Source organism: Chrysemys picta, chromosome 5 (assembly GCF_011386835.1).
Source record: "Chrysemys picta bellii isolate R12L10 chromosome 5, ASM1138683v2, whole genome shotgun sequence".
NCBI lineage: Eukaryota > Metazoa > Chordata > Testudines > Emydidae > Chrysemys > Chrysemys picta.
In genome coordinates, this window is record NC_088795.1 from 46,636,142 (window position 1) to 46,656,197 (window position 20,056).

The following is a 20,056-nucleotide window of genomic DNA, read 5'->3' on the forward strand; positions in this document are numbered from 1 at the left end:
TATGACCAAGCTTATTTTATCAATCCTTGTATGTGAAAAGCAGAATTTGCAATTAACCGTATTAAGCTGTGACAAGAATATTAATCCATTTTATGGCCTCTGTGCAGTCTTTCATTTTAATTTTGCTCAATTTTCTTTAAGCTAGTCCTTCCATTTAAAGGGCATCATCCTGTAGCTCTTATTCATGGGAGAAGTCCCACTGACATTCATTTGCATTTTCCTCATCAGAAAGAACTGAAAGATCAGGTACAAAGAGATCAATTATCCCATGTGCTAACTTTCTTTGCGTTTCATGCTTAGGATAACAAAATAACATTGCATACAGTTTTGTAAATTTTTTTTTTTTCTCTTCCTTTAGACAATACCAACAGGACAGTCTTTTCGGCTAATCTGGAATTGTTGACATACTTCCATTTCCAGTTTGTTTATAAAATAGTTAGATGGAATTTAAAATTGAACACACATGGGACAGTTTACCAGTGAGTCATGAGCCAGTAACTGTCAGGCTGAAGTCAGGCAATGCAGGATTGCTGATGGAAGTAAGTGCTCCCTTCTTTAATGATCCTCCAGCACCACTTGGAGAGCCAGGAAAGCCTTTCAGTGGACTGTGGGACTACGAGGGTAAGTGGAAATGTTTTATTGCAAACAAAAATCTTGTGTAATACCTCGAGCAGTATACTTAATTTGTGTACCAGTGTAGATATTAGTGTTCCTGTGTAGTTGACGTATCTATTTTTTGTTTTAATTCCTGTGGCAAGTTATTTCACCAGGCTAATATAGCTTGAACCGACAGATGCATTAAATCTATTTGTTACAAATTGTGATTCTTTGATCACAGTACAGTTCCCTTAAAGACGAAGTCTGGTGAGACTGTAAAGTTAGCATATTAAGGGAAGAAAGAATGTTGAGCGTTCAAGAAAACACTTCGCTACTAATAATGACTACTTATTTATGATGACACCTTGCATTCAGAAAGGTCCTTAAACAACTTACAAACTTTACATTGTGTGTGTGTGTATATATGTAAATCAATTCTCCCATTATAGAAATACAGTCAACCTTGGAACAAAGGGTCGTGGTTAATTGTTTAATAGCACATACAACAAGTCACATTAGTTTGGGAAAGGAAGTGAATGTGTTATCTGATTGAAACAGCATGAATATATGAGGCAAACAGAGTGTAAATACCTAAATAAGATTTTTTTTTAAAAAAAGTTAAGTGTAGACATGTGGTTTGTTTAATTAAAAAATATTTGATTTTTGTTATTAAAAAGTGTAGAGGGATGGAGTGTAGTTTAGAGGGAAAAGTATAGAGGGATAGAGTCATGACAAGTAATGGTAAGGAGCTTAGTTTTTATGTCTCATTCTAAAGATGAGAGGGGAGGAGTGTATATTTAGAAATGTACAGATAGAGTGGCAATTGTGTTAATCCTAATGAATGATGATTATACTTTTCCTTAAAGAAACAGACAACTGAATTTAAACCAGTAATAGTTTAAACTCTAAACCAGTAACTGGCAAATTTTGGTAACTTAGATCATCAGTTATTGAACTTCTTCCGATGGGAATCTATTTGAGAGATAATACATTTGCAGGAGGCTACTGTCAAACAAAATTGATCACAAACACAGTATATAAAAACAGAGAAATGTTATTAGTTCATGTAATCTTCAGTGCAAAATTATGCCTATCCCAAAATTTATTTTTACAACAGCACTGTTGTTTCTTTTTTTTTCTGTATGTCATTCTTTTTTCCTTTTTCAGTTGTGCTGTTGTGAATGGGTCAGTCTGTTGTTTCCAGCAATGCTCCATCTTCTGTTGTGATTATCAAAGCACTAATACTAGCGATCTACCAATAAGTTGTTAACACCTATTACCCACAAAATTAATTGTGTCTAAAAAGTCAAGATTAATGCAAAATACAACCAAAATAATTTAATAAATAGATAGTAAATTGTATTTATTCCTTTCTATAGCCGAAATCAATAACCTCTATTTCTTGCTCTGAAAAAGTACATGGTGAGTGAGTACTGTACTTTGTTCTGACACTGCAATAAATGACCTCAAGATTGATATTTAAAATTCTTTACTAATCTGAAAGTGGTGCGGTATTCAGGCCATGAATACCTTATTATACCTCTCCCTTATCATACACTTTCCCATCAACTTCTCCTGAAGGGTGATACAACAAGGACCGCTTGCTTCCAAGTATGCCTGCTGCCTTAGAACACTACTTCTCTCTCCAGAGTCAGTCATCCTCCGGAAAAGCCAGTGGCTTTTACAGTCCAAACATTTTATTCTTTGGCTGTTTGTATCCTCCTCCAAGGATTCCTGCTTCAGCTGGTCTTAATGACAGGCCTCTGGGTGCACTTAATCTTTGTGTGCATGCACGTGTATGCCTCTGTTTTTCTTTTTCTTTCTTTTTTTTGTTTTGTATTTCATGTTCAAGCCAGGAGATTGGAAATTCATAGCACCAGGTTCCTGCACTTAAGTGCTTTACCTATGATGTCTACTGTGAGTGCAATTGATTACAATCACTAAGTCTTAACCAATTTCACTCACATTAGGCATCAAAAGTGAAGTGCTTCTGAGCTGTTGCTACTTTTGTTCCGTTGACAGCTAACATCAGTTAGCAGAACTATCTTTTTCTGGTTGACTCCAGCTTGAGACCTGGTGGTTAGATAGAACAAAGCAAAATCAAAATAACCCCTTTATTGCTGCTTTTTTTTATAAAGCTCCTTATGGTGACAGTTGTTTTATATTAAAAAAAAAAGGCATTGCCATTCTAAATTATGATTGTGGCATATTATTCAGAATATCTTAGAAACTGCTGATGGCATATGTACAATTAGTGGAATTCTAGAACATTGTAGGCTAAATTTCTGCATAAATAGAGAATAAAATATTTTATTTAGTGAGAAGTTCAGAGGCGGAACAGAATAAGTAATTACCATATTATATTGATAGTATGCATGGGGTTTTTGTTTGTTTCTTTGTTTTCAGTTGTAGAAGCATTTTTCTTGAGTGAGACAACTAAGCGGTACTTAGAAGTTGAACTCTGTCCGTAAGTACAGTGCTTTTCTATTGTTTTTAAAATGTCACCTTATATTTTCAATGCCATTATATTAGCATTTCTAATGTTCACTCAGACACACATAAGTGTGGAGGTGTGGTAGGGAATACAACAGTTGTGGAAGCTACTTCAGCCCTGAGATATGTATGAGTTCCCATTACATATGTGAATATAGGAGTATACTAATAGTTTACTTCAGTTGAATAACGTTGTTGCTCTATTTTAATATGGTCAGCCATGGACAACATTTATTGCTGTTGCTTTCTGGCAGAAGAAGAGTATGGAAAGTAAGTGATAAAATGCTTTCCATAAAAGTATGGAAAACTAACATCCTTTCTTAGTATCTAGTTGATCTTTATCTTTCAAATAAGAAACAACTGCCTTTCTTTTGCTTTTTTTATTGCTCTAACATAGCAAGAACTTGCTTTAACATTTGAAGTGTCCAGAACAGAGACCAAATGGGAAGGCAGAGCTCATCTCCCTTGGAGTTATTTTCCACCATGCACTGACAAGTTTAATGCATTTGCAATTCATGGATCAGAAGCAAAGAGAACGTATGAAGCACTTTACCCTGTGCCTCAGCATGAAATACAGAAAGGACAGAAACCGGATTTGTAAGTAGAGAATTATCTCATCTGCATCACAATATATAATAGGAGTCTTGGAGAAAATTTTGTAAAATGGAGTTCATTTAGTTAGAAATTTAAGACTACCATCCTAGTGCTTTAATTATGCTGCTAAGCACCAGTTTCACAAGCACTCTGCTGTGTGTAAAGAGCTTTGTGGCAGATAGCTGTAATTAGAGGTTGATTTTTACTGCTATCCCTTAAGTGCATAGCAAATGATGCTTTCAACACCAATGGCATCTGTTTCATCACCTTTCTCAACAAGATCAATTTGATTGTCCCACGGTTCCCTGCCTAGAACACCCTTTGAAATGCCAACCAGTAATAATCTTACTATCTGCATCTCCAGTGGACCTGCTTTGTTTGTTCTCTACTATTCATGACAGCCCTAGCCTAGTTTCTCATTTTGGAATTGATTGCAGTAAAGGGGGACTGACTAAATCAGTTGAAAGAGATTGTAATATTAAAAGAAAAAGAGACAAGCATGACCTCACCCGGATTCCATTTTGGGCCTATTTATTGCCCTGACCATGAAGTGAACTCAGACAACGATGAACTGGGTTATAATACTAATTGCTACTTCTGTGCAGTAAGGCTTCTGATATTTGTGTTGTTTAAGAAGAATGCCTTATCTTTTGCAGCAAACAAGGGAGTGCTAGAAGGATTTTATGGGGGAAGGAAAGAATTTATGGAATATCTAACAATATTTGTGTGAAATCTCCCCAAACCTTGGTATGGGGGAGTATCCCGCATATAAATAGATTATTTATTGCAATTTCAGCTTTGTTGTGTAATTCATCTTTACTATTGATTTTTGACTCTTAAGAATTAAATCAAATGAAGAAAGATGAAAAGGTTATTTGAAAAGAGGGGGGGGGGGAAATCTTTCCCTTTAACAGTTACGTGATACTAGCATAGTGTGAGCTGTATTACATGATTTACTGGCTGGTACTTATGACTACAGCATATGTAATGGAAAGAAGACATCTAGTATTCTAATGCTCCAGTAGAGTGGCCCAAAGGGATGCACCAAGCAAGGATTTTTACAGGGTTTTAATCAGGATTTTATGCATAGCTTTAATTTCATTCTTGTGTAAATGGGAAAGAGATTTCAAGCCCTGTGTACCCATCCCTTTATACCAGCTTCATTTTACTCCACTCTGGTTTTTTTTCTGCCTTTGATGTCGTTTTCCTCTTTTCCTTTTCCTCCAAATCTCCTGTTCATGTTTACTAATGTTCTCCAACCGTTTTCCCCCATCCCACCATTGCTCTAAAAGTAAATTAATAATAATTATTAATGGAAATAAGCGGTGTTCCCATCATTCTCATTCTTGCCTATTTGGGGAGGGGGAAGGAGGGAGAAACTTGGCTAAGTACTGTCTTTGGGCTAGACCTTGAGCTTTAAGTCACATCACTGGTGGATTCTGGACATAGAGCCAGTATAACAGGCAAGGAGAAGGTCATTCCAGTGACAGCGGTGATCCTCCAATAGTTAGGGTCCTACACCAGATTCCCTCTCTACTGCTAACCTGGAAGATGTGGTTGAAAGCAAGGGGTGAAGTGGGTCTCCCTTTTTACTGGAGTGATTCACCAACTGCAGTTTCAGCCTCCATTAGCAGCCAGTGTCCATTAGATCAGCCATCAGGCTGCTTTTACTTAAGTTTGGAAACTGGCCCAGTGCACAGCAGCTCAAAGAGTGCAGGAGTTTAAAGGTGAGCTTAATGCTAGCTAACTTTACACCCAATGTGTGCTGTGTGTTGGTTGGCTGTAGCTGTGGTTTTGGACCCATATTTTCAGTGCAAGATTTGTTGAAGTCTTACACAGCTCTATATTTTCCTAATTTATTAGATCTAGTTCTCACAAAACAGTATGGAAAATAAATAGAATACCGGTTATGTCACTGTCCAAGAACTCAGGAAAATAAATATTAAATTATTTTTATGGATATGCAACCATTTTTATTCGTAACTTCTGAGTGTAAAGAAACAAATCTCATACCCTGAGTAATTTCCTGCCCCTCCCCCCATTTTATTTACAGCCATCGCTTGGAATTTTTCAAACAACTTAACCTGAAGGTGTTAATGGGAGAAGATTGGAAACAGCCTGAATCAAATCTGTGGATGTCAACTGATTAGATAAATGGATAAAAAAATTAGATATTTGATATGATTCCAGATGGTTGAAGCTATAGGAACCAACCTCTTCAGCTAAACTGTGATAAGAGCTTTAGTATGCATTTATAAATGTCATAAAAAATGAGGGTTTGAAAGCCTTTTTAAGCACCAAAAAAAGTCAATCTTTTAAAAAGTCTATTATCTGCAGCAGTTGCATCTAAAAATCATGGGAAATGGTCAAAGCTTCTTTTGTATTACCTCATCAAGATACAAATGTGGAACTTGCATGTTCATGTAACATGGAGGTGAGCCCATTTAAGTCATTCAGTCTATGCCCTTGGGCCTGCTAGTGCAGAGAAAAAGATACTCTAACTAGGGTTGTACATCTAGGTTATATTTATTCAGGTTAGAATTCTTGGAAAAATCCAATGTTTGAGCTGGAATATCTCAGGTTATACAGTATAATCTCCGCATTTCTCCTTTACATTGAGAGATCTCCAAATATTTAGAGAGATTTTTCACTGCTACATGGTTTTTCATAACTGTTGCCATTGTGATTCCTGTTACCACTGGTAATTAAGTGATATATCTGTCCTATTAACTCAATCTTGAGCTTTTTCATAGTATTTATGTAACATTATTTGACTTGTATGTTATGGAATGCTGATTCTACGATGGGGTTTGTTATATTGTATTTAACAACAATTATGACATAACAGAGTTGCATAATTAATAAGGTAACCAAAATAGAATAATTATTCTTTCCTCAGTGTCTTGTTTTGGGGGATGTATAGTATTCCTTTATGTATTAAAAAATAAAAGTAAAAAATAAAATTGTAGAGTGTAGGTTCTTTGGGATATGACCCATGCTTTCTTGTGTTGGTATAGTGCCTAGCACATGGTGGAGTTCCACCAGTAACAACTGAACATGTACTATACATATGGAGGGCAGTATGGTCTAATGGATAGGGCACCAGACTGGAGTCAGGAAACTTGGGTTTTAATATCCCCTGTGACATGCAGCCAACATCCAGTGCTGCTAGCCTCAGGCCAGGTCTACACTTAAAAATTAGATTGACATAACTACATTGCTTAGGGCTGTGAAAAATTTCACACTCTGTGCAATGTAGTTAGGTTGACCTAAGTCGACAGAAGAATTCTTGCATCTCTGAGAGGTGGATTACCTATCATCACCTATTATCAATGGAAACCCCTCCTCTGTCAACATAGCAAGCATTTACAATGCTACAGTGGCAAAACTGCAGCATTGTAACTGTACCACAGTATCCACGCTAGTGTAAATGTGGCCTCGGTTTCCTTTTAACAGATTGGGGTCCGACTAGATGATCACAGTGCTGGGTGAGTTGGGAGCATTGGTCCTCCAGCCAAACCAAAAGTCTTCTGGGGCAAACCAAAAGCTCCAGTAAACAATACAGTGTGCTAGCCCCCTTCTGGCCTCAGTAATTCTTTTCCCGCTCTCTCTCAATTCTCTGACTCAGTCCTTTCCTTCTTCTTCTGGCAGGGAAGTCAGTTTGCCCCCTGTACATAAGAACGGCCATACTGGGTCAGACCAAAGGTCCATAGAATCCTAGGACTGGAAGGGACCTTGAGAGGTCATTTAGTCCAGTCCCCCCTGCACTCATGGCATGACAAAGTATTATCTAGACCATTCCTGACTGTGTTTATCTAACCTGCTCTTAAAAATCTCCAATGATGGAGATTCCACCACCTCCCTAGGCAATTTATTCCAGTGCTTACCCAGTCTTATCCATCTAGCCCGGTATCCTGTCTTCCGACAGTGGCCAATACCAGGTGCCCCAGAGGGAATGAACAGAACAGGTGATCATCAAGTTGTGATCATCAAGTTGTGGTGATTGAGGAACGGGGGGGGGGGTGGGTGTGCTGAGACCTCTGTTCCCAATCTGGGCTCCAAACCTGTGAAGTGATTGTTCTACTTAACTTTTTCCCCGTCTTCTTTCAACACAGCTTCCTAGACAATTCTCAGGCCTCTTCAGCTGAGCTCCTTGCAGGGTTCCATTCCTGCTCCCTCTCTGACTCTGCCATTGTCCTAGCCCATGACTGTGAAGCTGGCCCTTGGCAGAACTTCATAGATTTTAAGGACAGAAAGGGACATTATGATTATCTACTCTGACCTATTCTGTATCATGGCCATAGAACCTCATTCAGTAACTTTTGCACCAAGGCCATAACTTCTGTTTAACTTCTAGCATATCTTTTTCTAATATGAGTCTTTAAATAAAACTTCAAATGTTGGAGAATCCACCATGTCCCAAAGTAAGTTCTTTCGAGGGTTAGTTACTCTCTTAAAAAATATTTCCAATCTAAATTGGTCTAGCTTCAATTTCCAGCCATTGGATCTTGTTATGGCTTTTTCTGCTAGATTAAAGAGCCATCTATTAAAGGAAAACTCTTCCTGTCTTTCAGTCACATGTTCTGTGGTTTCCCAGTCCTATGACCTGGGGGGAAATTAGACTGGTGACAGCGAGGGCTGACCTCTTCTTAAACAGCCTGCTGACCATACGACCCCAGCTATACCAGTGACTTACATGACCTTGGGCAAGTCACTTAATGTGCCTCTGCCACATTTTCCCCATCTATAAAATAGGGTTAACAATGTTTATCCATCTTTCTAAAGCGCTTAGAGATATATGGATGAACATTCCTTTTTTATTCATATTCTTGCACTGTGCCTGTGGTACCTGAACGCTATATGGATATGTCGACCCTGCAGCTGGTGCAGGCAGACAGACTGATGCTAGTGAGGCTTTTGCTGGCGTGCTAAAAATAGCAGCATGGATATTGCTGTCTGGCTCTCCAGCCCACCCAATCCCCTGGGGCCAAGCTCAGGTTGCTAGCCTGAGCCTCTGCCAGAGCTGCAACATCCACTCTGTTGTTCTTAGCATGCTAGCTCAAGTCTGGCTACCTGGGCTGGGAGGATCATTCCCAGCTATAGTGTAGCAATACATTTCCTATTGCCGTCTGTGGAAGGGTTGGAAAATTTTTGTGTTCACAGTTGTGTTTAACTGTGCAATGTGCCTTTAAAACTGGCTCTACTGCGTGTATCATCTTTTTAAGAAGAAGAGGGAAGTTTTTCATACACTGCTGTTCACTGCCTTTTGCTTATTAACAGGCATAAATCCGTTTATTTGCCTAAATAGTGTCTTAACAATTCATTTTTCCTTACATTCATGCCACACCTTCTGCATCTATTAAAAAATAGTGAAAAGTGAAAGCTGAGTTTTCTGATACCAAGGAAATGGTACATGTTAAAATATCATCATTTTCTCACCATGTGTTTAAAATTCAGATACTCTAGTTTGGCAAACCCTGTGGACTCCACTCAGATTATTAAAACCATACCTGCTTTTGGGGTAGGAAGAGGTGCGTGCCTTGTCTAGGGCCTGGTCTACACTAGGAGGTTATGTCGAATTTAGCAGTGTTAAATCGAATTAACCCTGCACCCGTCCACACAACGAAGCTATTTAGTTCGACACAGAGGTCTCTTAAATTCGATTTCTGTACTCCTCCCCGATGAGGGGAGTAGTGCTAAATTTGACATAGCCATGTCAAATTAGGGTAGATGTGGATGGAATTATCCGCTAATAGCTCCGGGAGCTATCCCACAGTGCACCACTCTGTTGACGCTCTGGACTGCAGTCCGAGCTCGGATGCTCTGACCAGCCACACAGGAAAAGCCCCGGGAAAATTTGAATTCCTTTTCCTGTCTGGCCAGTTTGAATCTCATTTCCTGTTTGGATATCGTGGCGAGCTCAGCAGCACTGGCAACGATGCAGAGCTCTCCAGCAGAGGTGACCATGCAATCTCAGAATAGAAAGAGGGCCCCAGCATGGACTGATCCGGGAAGTCTTGGATCTGATCGCTGTGTGGGGCGATGAGTCCGTGCTTTCAGAGCTGCGCTCCAAGAAACGGAATGCGAAGATCTACGAGAAGATCTCAAAAGTCATGACAGAGAGAAGATACAGCCAGGATGCAATGCAGTACCGCGTGAAAATCAAGGAGCTGAGACAAGGGTACCAGAAGACCAAAGAGTCAAACAGACGCTCCGGATCCCAGCCCCAGACATGCCGTTTCTACGAGGCACTGCATTCCATTCTAGGTGTGGCTGCTTCCACTACCCCACCACTGACCGTGGACTCTGAGGATGGGATATTGTCGACGGCCGCTTCCTCGGAGATGTTAGCGGACGGGGAAGATGAGGAAGGAGATGAGGAGGACGAGGCAGTCGACAGCGCTTACAACGCTGATTTCCCCGACAGCCAGGATCTCTTCATCACCCTCACGGAGATCCCCTACCAACCCTCCCCACGCGTTAACCCGGATCCTGAATCAGGGGAAGGATCAGTCGGTAAGTGTGTTAAACATTGTAAACATTTATTTTGAATAGAACAGGAACATTAACAATGGGTTTTTCATGATTAGTTTGCCCTAGGTGCTTAACATTTTAGTCCTTGGCAGTGCAACTACTGCAAAAGAATCTAACAATGTCCGGTTTATCATGATTACTTTGCCCTAGGCGCTCTAATTTTTAGTCCTTGCTAGTGCAGCTACTGGAAAATAAGGTCCGGGGATAGAGCTGAAATCCTCATGGGACTTACCTCCAGGACAGCTTTGTGGATAATTGGAAAGCCTTTGCATGAGGTTCCTGGGGAGAGCGGCCTTATTGTGTCCTCTGTGGTAGGAAACTTTTCCGCTCCAGGCTATCAAGTACTCTAGGATCATTGCCTTGCAGAGCATGGCGGCATATGGCCCTGGTTTTTGTTGGCTTTCACGCAGCATGCGGTCTTTCTCTGTTTCTGAAATCCTCCGCAGAGTGATGTCACTCATGGTGACCTGCTTTGAATTAGGGAAATGTTAGTATTGGGACTGCTTGCCTGCTCCTTTACAAAACTGTAACTGGTGGTTTACAGCCACGCGGTGGAGACGGGAGAGGGGCAGCATACAGGGATCTTTCCCGGGGACAGCCGCGAGGGGGTGCGACGGGGCAGAGTTCATGCTTGTCGAATTGCCGGCAGCAGGAACTGGCCAACGCTAGGAGCATTGCTTTGAATGTGAAAGGAGGGCACTTCTATAATTTAAGTTTTAAGCAGCCAAAAGGCTATGGCTTACCATGTCAGCCTGCTACCCGAATTCTCCTATCCTGCCCAGCTTGTCTGATCTCCACTGCAAGACCCCAGGCACTGAATGCGAAGGCCGAAAATTCGATCTTGTCCTGAGTGCACATGTGATCGGTGCTGTGCATGGTCTTGTTCACAGAGAGAGACTATGTTCATTGTTCACAAAACTATCTTTGTGAGGAATTCACGCCCTTTTCCCCATCCCACAGATGCGACTGTCTCCCAACCTACCCCGGCATCCCCCTCTCAGAGGCTGGCGCAGATTAGGCGGAGAAAGAAAAGGACAGGGGACAACGTGTTCTCAGAACTTATGGGCTGCTCCCGAGCCGAGGCGGCCCAGCAGACCCAGTGGAGGGAGAACATGTTGCAATACCAGCAATCACACAGCAAACGGGAGGAGAGGTGGCGGCAGGAAGACCAGCAGGCGACTCAAACGCTGCTTGGACTACTGAGGGAGCAAATGGACACGCTCCGGCACCTTGTAGATGTTCTGCAGGACCGGAGGCAGGAGGACAGAGCCCTGCTGCAGTCTATCTCTAACCGCCCTCCCCCGCCACAAACTCCCATATCCCCCTCACCCAAAGTCCCAAGAAGGAGGGGCGGCAGGGGCCGTGAAAACTGTCACTCAACCCCTGCAGAGTGCTCAAGTACCAGACGGCTCTCATTCCCAAAGATTTGATAAGTCCTTTCCTTCACTCCAAAAGCACCTCACCCAAGCCCCCATCCCAGTGTCCTCCCCTAACTGTGTAGTTGCTAATAAAAAATACGTTTCTGTTAATTACTGTTTCTGTCATGTTCTTTTAGAGGAGAGTGTGTTTGAAGGGGGGAAAGGGGGGAAAGGGGGTTGGTAATTGGAGAGGACAGTCACCTTTACCAGGGTACAGACACGGAGGTTCAGTAGAAGGTCACACACACATTGCAGTCACTAGGCACCCTGGTCAGTCTGGGAGGTGGTTTTCATGTTCTGTGTGTGGGGGGGAGCAGGGGGGGCAGCTATGTGACTTTGTGGCGGGGGAGGGCGGTTAGAGATCTTATGCAGCGGTCCTTAGCCTGGATCACAGAGCCATGCAGCAGGGGATCTGTAACCGTGCTCCCCTGCCACAAAGTCACATAGCCCCCACACACAGAGTCCCAAAAAGTAATAAAGAAAACGGTGTTCATTAACAAAGTTCCATTTATTTTATTTTTAAACGTGTGTTGGAAGGGGGGGAATGGGGTGAACGGAGTATGTAATTGGAAAGGATAGTCAACATTAACTGGGTAAAGAAACGGAGGCAGGTTCAGCTTCTCTTTAAACAAACTTAATAGTCACAGGTTACCCTGCTCACTGAGGAACCTAGCTTTCAGAGCCTCCCGGATGCACAGCGTGTCCCGCTGGGCTCTTCTAATCGCACGGCTGTCTGGCTGGGTGTAATCAGCAGCCAGGCTATTTGCCTCACTCACCCCGCCATAAAGGTCTCCCCCTTGCTCTCACAGAGATTGTGGAGCACACAGCAAACTGCAATAACAACGGGGATATTGGTTTCGCTGAGATCAGAGAGAGTCAGTAAGCTTCTCCATCTCCCCTTGAGACGTCCAAAAGCACACTCCACCACCATTCTGCACTTGCTCAGCTGGTAGTTGAATTCTTTTTCAGTGTCCAGGGTGCCTGTATAGGGCTTCATGAGCCAGGGCATTAGCGGGAAGGCTGGGTCCCCGAGGATCACTATAGGCATCTCCACATCCCCAACAGTTATTTTGTGGTCCGGGAAGTAAATACCTTCCTGCAGCCGTCTAAACAGACCAGAGTTCCTGAAAACACGAGCGCCATGAACCTTGCCCGGCCATCCGACGTTGATGTTTGTAAAACAGTTAATGTACTGGCTGGCCTGGTGGTCCGGTCCCAGGATAGGGATGTGAGTTCCATCTATGGCCCCACAGCAGTTTGGGAATCCCATCGCGGCGAAGCCATCTATGATGACCTGCACGTTTCCAAGGGTCACTACCTTTGATAGCAGTAGCTCAACGATTGCATTGGCTACTTGCATCACAGCAACCCCCACGGTAGATTAGCCCACGCCAAAGTGGTTCGCGACTAACCGGTAGCTGTCTGGCGTTGCAAGCTTCCAGAGGGCTATGCCCACTCGCTTCTGGACAGTCAGGGCTGCTCGCATCCGGGTGTCCTTGCGCTTCAGGGCAGGGGACAGCAACTCACAAAGTTCCAGGAAAGTTCCCTTCCACATCCGAAAGTTTCGCAGCCACTGTGATTCATCCCAGACCTGCAGCACTATGCGGTCCCACCAGTCCGTGCTTGTTTCCCGGGCCCAGAATCGCCATTCCACAGCATCAACATGACCCATTGCCACCATGATGTTCACAGCACGGGGTCCAGTGCTTTGTGAGAGGTCTGTGCCCCTCTCAGACTTTTGTCCTCACCGTGCCGCCTGTAGCCTCCTCGCCCGATTTCTTAGCATCTGCCTCTGGAAAAGGTGTATGATAAGGTGCGAGGTGTTGACAACGGCCATAACTGCAGCGATGGTCGCAGCGGGCTCCATGCTCACAGTGCTGTGGCGTCCGCGCTGTCACTCACCAGAAAAGTGCGCGAACTGATTTCCCGTCGGCGCTTTCAGGGAGGAAGGGCAGGAGTGACGGTTGGATGATGACAGTTACTCAAAACCACTCTCGACACATTTTTTGCCCCAGCAGGCATTGGGGGCTCGACCCAGAATTCCAATGGGCAGCGGGGACTGCGGGAACTGTGGGATAGCTGCCCACAGTGCACCGCTTCCAGTGTCGACGCTTGCCCCGTTAGTGTGGACTCAAAGTTGAATTACTGTTCTTAGTGTGGATACACACGTTCGACTTTGTAATATTGGTTCCACAAATTCGATTTAAGTAAATTCGAACTACTCTCGTAGTGTAGACATACCCTAGGGGTTTACAGCCTTGTGGAGAGTAGGAGCATGCATATTTCTTTGAGATGCATGTGGGAAGGACCACACTGTTCAGCATAGTCCTCCAGCTGCAGCCCATTGTGTATGCAGGGGAAGGAGAATGGCCATGCACCCATTCCTAAATCTATCCTCTCTTGTGTTATTTCAGTCAAGCTTCCCCTTGCATAAAAGGCCTCATTCTGGCTGTTCTGTCTCACTGTCAAGGTTCTACCCAGCCTCTGTCACCTTAGTATCCGAGGGCCAGATTTTTAAAGGTATTTAGGCTCCTATCTGCATTTTTAGGCACCTGAGGGATCTTTAATAATATGGCCCTCAGTGCCTCCTAGGGAGGTACTTGCTGCTTTTGCAAGAATGCTACAGGGATATGAGTAACCCTAACGCATGCTGCAGAAGGCATGATTTGACTCTCATATGCATTCCTCTTAATATTTTTTTAGTGGCTAACTCTGCTTTATGAGGCGGGAAATACTTGTCATTTCTTCCTAACCATATGAAGAAAATGTTTTCAAAGTGATATAAGGTTAGTTTTATTCCTCAGTATTTTGATGTGTACACAATAGAGCAATACTGGAACGTCAGGATTTTCTGATTATTTTAGGCTCCCTCTCCATTAGTAGATTTATATTTTCCAAAGCCAGAAGGGACCATTGTGATCATCAAGTCTGACCTCTTGTATAACACAGGCCATAGAACTTCTTCCCCAAAATAATTCCTCGAGCATATCCTTTAGGAAAACATCCAATGTTAATTTCAAAAATGTCAGTGATGGAGAGGATCTACCACAACATTGTTCCAGTGGTTAATTAGTTAAAAAGTTATGCCTTATTTCCAGTTTCAATTTGTCTAGATTCAACTTTCAGCCATTGGATCATTTCATACTTTTCTCTGCTACATTGAAGAGCCCACTATTAAATATTTGTTCCCTATTAGACTGTAATCAAGATTATAGACTGTAATGAGTTGCTGTGCTGGAGTACCCATTCTCAATTCAATTGTGTGCTCTCTAACCAGTAAGGGCACTTTGCCTTTTCCAAACCCCAGTCTTATGCAAATAGACCACTGCATTCTTAGTGTCACCAATTCTTTCTGCTGTCTTAATTAGACTTATAGATTTCTTGCTATAAAGTGCCATTTGTTGAAAATAGTAAGTATTGTATGTATAGTTTCTAGACTTCTTTTTATGCCTGTAGTACATACACATCCTCCTGAAAATTACCCTATAGTCTGGGAATATTGTTCAATCCAATAAATACTGGTTTAAAAAAAATACAAGAGTTCTGATGTCCCTCAAAGCTGTCTTATTTAATGAAATATAGTCATGGGCAAAAAGAATAGTTCTCTTTAACCTTTCAATATTTCATATATGCACTGTTTGATGTTTGTGAAACATTTAATTTTGCCATTTAAAGTCAAGCATTTTGAGTGTAAACAGAATGCCCTGTTTACTGCTTGTATCAAACAGATTTTCTTTTCTCATACTCAGCTGATTATCCTATATGTAAAGGAACAATAAGTCTAGTGATATTTACTCAGGTGGTTTTCAGCCCATTTTCCCCATCACACTTCAAATTCTGTCCTTGGATGCATCTGTGGGACTCTCATTGACTATTTCTGAGAGAAGTAGATGAGCTATTTTCACCCTAAATAAAATTATGCTTTTGTTGCAATAAGTTATTTCATTAGCTGTTTCTTAAAATACAGATTATTATATAGATCATATACTCCATGTATACTGTATGGAGACTATTTGCATGATAAATTGCAGAGGTAGGTGATACAGACTTCATCATATACCTTTGACAACTTTTCCTGCACTCTACTAATCCATCTCTTGTGGATTTATTTTAACATTTTAAACTTGTGAGCATTTTTAAATTGTTACTGTCTTAAAAATCAGCCTGCCTGATCAATATTTCCAATGGGCAATATTCAGTCCTACATCAGTTACAGATGTCTGATATCTCATGGCACAGGAGGCTGAGTTATAGGAGTTTTATTCTTCTGGAAAGGATATTCTCAGTAGGATGGATAGCACTTGATGCTAGCCCTGCAGGGACTCAAAATAACTGATTTTATAATCTGACATTTTTTATAAGGAAAAAGTACTTTAGGTAATATTTAAAGGGTTGTTTTTTAAGCCATAACTTTCATCTCCCTCTGTATCCTAGGACTCCTAGTAAATCAAGGTATAGGCCTGGTGCCATTGAAGGCCACGCCAAAACTCTGCCTCCAATGGGCATATGACTGGGTAACTAAAGGAGCCTGGAGAAAGTCTCAGTAAGTGTTTAGGAATATTCAAGAGCATTTTAATCTAGTTCTTCTGTAACGTGGCACATGGAGTGTATATATGGGGAGGGAGAAGGCTAATAAAGGTTTTAACAACACTTGTTTAATTTGACCTGCATAAGTCATTTGTGATCTCATAACTTGTGAGTAATACAGCTATCAAAAATGCATGGCTGTGAAAGTGCCCAATTATACATTTTTCTCTTTTCTCTCTTGTGGGCCTCTGATGTATGGAGTAGCTGCAGAATGTAACCCTATGATAGTATATGAGTGGGAAATATCAATCCAAATTTCTATTTGCTAATACCTCCAACCAGTCTCTCTTCACCATTTCCTTATGAAATGTAACAAGATATGACTGGAATGAGAGAGACTCAGATTTCTAGTCCTCACAAAAGGTTTCATGCTGTTGTAGTTGCAGGACATCACAATCCCATTCTCTTCAGTCAGTCAAAAGATTGATTCATAAAGCCTAAAATCTGTCTAATGTAAATCTGGGAGGAGACTTTTTGTAAATAATCCTTCCCTGTAATCTGTTCAAAGCCTCATTCAGTCTGAGGAGGAGCTCTGTGAAGCTCAAAGGCTTGTGTCCCTCACCAACAGAAATTGGTCCAATAAAAGATATTACCACTTTGTCTCATTCATACAAAATCATTCTTAGCTGTTGGCAACTGCAAAGTTCTGTATTTTTCTTTCTTTACTACTTTTTTTTTTGAAGTTCTGCTGCTTCTAAATGAGCTATCAGCCTCTTTAAAATATCGCCTAAGTGTGTGTCTGTCTTCAGCAGAGGGTCCCACAGCTGCACCTTTTCTTAAAACATTTTTCTTTCCAAATTTTAGAAAAGTTTGTGTGTGCGCGCGCGCACGTACTCAGGAAACGTTCTGGTTTAACAACCCTAGAGACTGAAATAGCCACAGAATAACTGGCAATTCAAGGATTTGGTCAATGTGTCTGTGCTCTGGAGGGACGACCTTTTGGGATTAGAAGGTAACTTAATCTCCAAGCCTGTTCAGACATTCTTGGCTGAAACTGTAAACAAGAACACCCTCCAACTTTATACAATCAGGTTTGATAATTTTGTTCTTAGCCTTAGTTTCTGCATCTGTGAAACTGGGATAATACCTACTTCAAAGGGGTCTCGTGATAATTCAGTAGTTAATATTGGGGTATGTAAGTCCTGAAAACGTATTACAATGTACACAAAGCCCTCCAGCTGCTGGGGAATCTAGAAACCCTCAGAACCTCAGCTTCCAGACAATTATCTCTTGCAAACTTTTCTAAGTGCTAGTCTGGACTCCCTAGCACAAGTACCCACTCTCCACTTCTGCAGCAAGATCCTAAGAGAGGAGGCACCTACACATTTCCATCCCCAACTCATGTACACTCTCTCTCTCTCTCTCTCTTTCAAAGTGAGCCATCCAACCAGGGAGTGCTTGCCAAAGATTTATTTTATTAAGCCTCTGCACAATTCTCAGGCCAGCTCTTTGCACAAGATTTCAGGAAAGACTTATTTTTTCATGATCCCAGTCACTAGATGTGGGCCAGGGTTATAAAAATTCATGTGATAGGGTAAGGGTTCTATCTACCTCTACAGAGCGATGTGGAAAGGGCCACTAACCTCTGCCCAAGGATCCAGTTACTACACTGGGGCCATGAGGCTTGGTGAGATTTATGCACAGGCTTAAATTGATACATGTGTGTAGTTCAACTAAGAGGATGGTATAGTAGCCTGTATGACCTCTCTATACCTCCCAATAACTTTTTTGCCCAGGGAGACTCCCCAGAGGGCCAGTTAAATTGGGTTTTTGTGGCTCAAAGTAACTGGATATACTAGTGAATCGGTTCTAGAGTCTGATAGTTTTAATCATGCTTGATTTTGTTCAAAAACCAAAGTAAAACCTAATTCTTTGTTTAAAATAAGGTAATTAGTGCTGTGTATTTTACATTACAGAGCTGGGTATGGTTTCCTTTCCTTTCCTAATGATCCGTATTCTCCTGTGAGATTGAATTGATAACTAACGTGAATAATTAAGAACAATGTTGTTGTTTTTTTATGTCACCAATTATGTTAAATTACTGGTTTGGTATTTGTTTTAGTAACAACACACAGTTTATTTTTCAGATAGCAAGTAAGATTTCTTTAAAATACATGTATATTTCATTAAATAGATTGAGATTTATAGAAAAGTACATCTACAGTATTTCAAGGTCTCGTATACGCCAGTATTACTATGCTGTAATCCCTGGGAGAACAGAAATCAGGGCATCTGTTTCTATCGCTAATATATACTAAAACCTATACATTAAGGATCATCTCCAATATACAACTATGTGCTTCCCTGAACACGCTGAATACTCCAAAGGTTTCCAGTACAATTTTATTCAACCTTTCGTTAATGAGCAGCATATCTTAGTCAGCCAATTATTTTTGGTTGCTTGGATGGTTATGTTAACGCAGTTTTCAGTGGCAAAAAAATGTTTTTTAACAGACTTAAGGTTGCTTGGTGGTATGTTGACCCCTTGCAGAACACTGAGCTGAGTAAAACTCAAACTTCCGAAAACCAGGAAATACACTATTCAGGTTGCCCATGCAACCTTAACTCTGCCCTCTTTCAGTAATGCCCTAATATGCGTCATTAACACACCTTTACTCTGCGATTATCACAGTTGCTGAAATGTATAAGCTTTTCATCTCCTTGTCAGGGACCCTCAGCTGAACCCAGACTTGGCTCATTGCCCTCAGCTAATGAAGCTGGCACCTGATTAGCTGAAGACTCCAACAGGCACCTGTAGCAGGCCTGGGACTCTGGCTACTCAATAGTGTTCCAAGTCTACAGCTGTGTTTCTGGTCCTGCTTCCTATTCTTAACTTCCTTCTTGCTCCTAGCCCTCAGTCTGGACCCTCCCCTCCCCAGGCCTGCTCCTTGTCCCTGCTTCCGCTCCTGGTTTCCTGCTCCTGGTTGTTCGTCCCTGCTTCTGGTTGCTGCCCATACTCCGGCTGATACTCTGACTCCAATACCTGACTCCTGGTTTCTGGTACTCCAGCTCCAGCTTGCTTCCTGGACTTGATAAGTTGGCTCCTACCTTGGCCATTAGGCCTGGCTCTGTTTCAACCCTTAAGCCTCCCTTCCGCCCTGACCATTAGGCAAAATGTCACCTACGCCCTGGTCACTATGATCCTTTTACAATCCATTCACTCTCATCCACAGATTCCATCTACCACTGTTAAAGGACAAAAGGTTTGGGGAAGGTTGTAAATGCCACCTTTCTCTGTTCCTGTGTAACAGAGTGACTTGTCCCCTGTGCTGCTAGAGAGATTGGGGCTAAACTAACCCTGATTACAGGATGAGCCCCACCTCCACATTCATTTGTGACAGAAGAGGCTCTGAAAGGGGCCTATTCATCTCAATGTGATGTTCTCAATTGACTGAGGACACCCAGTGGAGATTAATACAACTTCAATCAATAGCTCAGAGATTTGTGAACCAGTCCATTTATCACAGGTGTTCCCACCCTCCTCTTGAGTGCTTTAGAGCCTGTAATATGCATGAAGCATGCCTGTTCTCAGCTCCTCACGCAAAGGGACAGGACTTCCCAAGATCTCTGGCTTACACTGGGGACTGGGAGGGCAACTCAGACACTCACAAAAGGGCAAGCTCCCCCCGAGTCTGACTCATATGAGCAGGGTCCAACCTGTGTAGATAGGCACAGGCCCCCCAGATAGTGGCACACATATTAGAGCATTGAGAGTGGTTCAGACAGCCCCTCAGGGCAAGGTCCCCCCCATATCCCAGCCAAGGCCAATCAGAGGGGGGACCCAGAAGGGCCATTTGGCCTGGGCCTCAAGCTCAAAGGGTGCCTCAAATTTA

At 42.1% G+C, this 20,056-nt stretch overlaps 2 protein-coding genes across 15 annotated transcripts in view; both read left to right on the forward strand.

The window, feature by feature from the left end:
• Positions 1-20,056, forward strand: part of C5H4orf33 (chromosome 5 C4orf33 homolog) — a 33,148-nt gene that overhangs the window by 10,321 nt on the left and 2,771 nt on the right. For 6 of the 14 annotated variants that reach the window (XM_024110354.3, XM_065597706.1, XM_005282748.5 and 3 more), the window contains 5 exons: positions 359-621; positions 3,004-3,064; positions 3,309-3,360; positions 3,488-3,687; positions 5,738-6,647. In XM_024110354.3, the coding sequence (XP_023966122.2) occupies positions 441-621; positions 3,004-3,064; positions 3,309-3,360; positions 3,488-3,687; positions 5,738-5,834 (591 nt within the window). In that variant the 5' untranslated portion in view covers positions 359-440 and the 3' untranslated portion in view covers positions 5,835-6,647. Of the gene's footprint in view, positions 1-141; positions 247-358; positions 622-3,003; positions 3,065-3,308; positions 3,361-3,487; positions 3,688-5,737; positions 6,648-16,070; positions 16,180-17,027; positions 17,176-20,056 lie in introns of those variants that run through there. The other 8 variants (XM_042860031.2, XM_065597705.1, XM_042860033.2 and 5 more) reach the window with 6 other exon arrangements.
• LOC135983921 (uncharacterized) lies at positions 9,649-11,789 on the forward strand. Its single transcript, XM_065597704.1, has 2 exons — positions 9,649-10,200; positions 11,179-11,789. The coding sequence occupies exons 1-2, from the start codon at positions 9,798-9,800 to the stop codon at positions 11,646-11,648; spliced, it is 873 nt and encodes a 290-aa protein (XP_065453776.1). The 5' UTR covers positions 9,649-9,797; the 3' UTR covers positions 11,649-11,789.

Bases quoted from the DNA above. Each gene is read 5' to 3' on its own strand.
- LOC135983921 (XM_065597704.1), top strand. From the start codon at position 9,798: ATGACAGAGAGAAGATACAGCCAGGATGCAATGCAGTACCGCGTGAAA. The intron at 10,201-11,178 runs GTAAGTGTGTTA...CCCATCCCACAG, and splicing joins ATCAGGGGAAGGATCAGTCG to ATGCGACTGTCTCCCAACCT.